This window comes from Helobdella robusta (genome assembly GCF_000326865.2).
Source record: "Helobdella robusta unplaced genomic scaffold HELROscaffold_1648, whole genome shotgun sequence".
NCBI lineage: Eukaryota > Metazoa > Annelida > Clitellata > Rhynchobdellida > Glossiphoniidae > Helobdella > Helobdella robusta.
The window spans coordinates 20-1,376 of NW_008703920.1; the positions used below are offsets into that span (position 1 = coordinate 20).

A 1,357-nucleotide genomic window follows, 5' to 3' on the forward strand; every position below is an offset into this window, starting at 1 on the left:
GCTCTGAACTTCGTAAGTGTTGGAGAAGTAGCCAGAGAAGTAAGTCGAAAGTTCCAGAGAGAAGGGTCAGAAAAAGAAAATGCAGATTTAGCGAAAGAGTGTTTAACACGAGTTAAGAGGAAGTGAGAACAAGAAGACGATCGTAAACATGGGCATTTAGGCTCAATTAATATATCTGATAAGTACTTAGGAAATAATTAAGATTGAGACTCATACATTAGTGTGCAAATTAAAAAAATTATTCAATATTTTATAGGTAGCCAGTGCAAGAGAACAAGATATGGAGATATATGAGAAACGAAAGGGGCACGAGCAACTAGATGAGCAACAGAGTTAAAAGCTTTACTTAAAGGATAGAGTGTAGAATCGGGAAGACCATAGTAGAACGAGGTACAATAATATTTTAGATAAAACAAAAAAAGTAAGTAAGAAATAATAAGAAGGAGAAGAGAAGGATCGTTTCAGTCGTTATGATTTTCAATTCGTCAATCGTCAAGAAAAAGGCAAAATTTGTGGATGAAAATAAGAACTTCTAGCAACAACATCAATCTGAGAAAAAAGAAATACATCAATACTACTATACAATGAATTGAATACCTATAAACTACTCATTTTAAACTCAGTCTTAACTTTACAGAAATGTTAATCCCGTAAAAATTGTCCGTTAATCGTTTGGAAAATCAAATATTTAATTGAGTCGTTCGAAAAACTGTTGGACCTCTTTGAGGGAATGTACAAATTGTGCACAACGCTGCACATCTCGCTGGCAACTGTGACGTAGTCTGTGACATCATCCCATCTAATGCCAAGGTCGGATCCTTCGATGGTCACCGTGGTTCCTCCTGACAGGGGTGACGAAGTCGGGTGCACCTGGCGAGTGACAGAAAAATGTTCATCAATTTTATGATGTCATTATAAGTGCTTCTGGCGAGTGAAAGTGACGTGTTTATTTTATAGATTTCAAACTGAGGCAGTTCAAGTGAGAAATATGGCATTTTACTTTGAATTGTCATGAAGTTATGCGGTGTGGTAGAGTAAATGTTTGAAATTGAATGAACATCCGATGCTCGTTTTGTCGCTTTTCTTTCTCCCATATTTTTCTATCTTTCATATTTTTTTTTATCCCACCTCTTAATTCTTAATTATAAGATTTTGAATAAACAGTAAAAATAAAACATTTTTGTGTACTTTAACTTCACAAATATTTTACAGACGACAAAAAGTCTAAACCGAAACCTCCTGGATGAAATTTTTCCACTCACTCTCCACAACTCTGTCAGTGCTCTTTTAATTTATCTGTTTTTGTTTCCTCTGGCCTTACTCTAAAATTTTCTTCCAACGTCTCTAATTTGTTCTC

The 1,357-nt window shown here is 35.0% G+C and overlaps 1 protein-coding gene across 1 annotated transcript; it reads right to left on the reverse strand.

Annotated features, from left to right (window-relative positions):
- Window positions 1-242: 242 nt before the first annotated feature.
- HELRODRAFT_92966 (hypothetical protein) lies at window positions 243-398 on the reverse strand (the record flags this gene model as incomplete). Its single annotated transcript, XM_009015807.1, has 1 exon — window positions 243-398. A coding segment is annotated over one exon (156 nt), but the record flags the coding sequence as incomplete, so codon positions are not given.
- Between the last annotated feature and the right edge of the window lie 959 nt (window positions 399-1,357).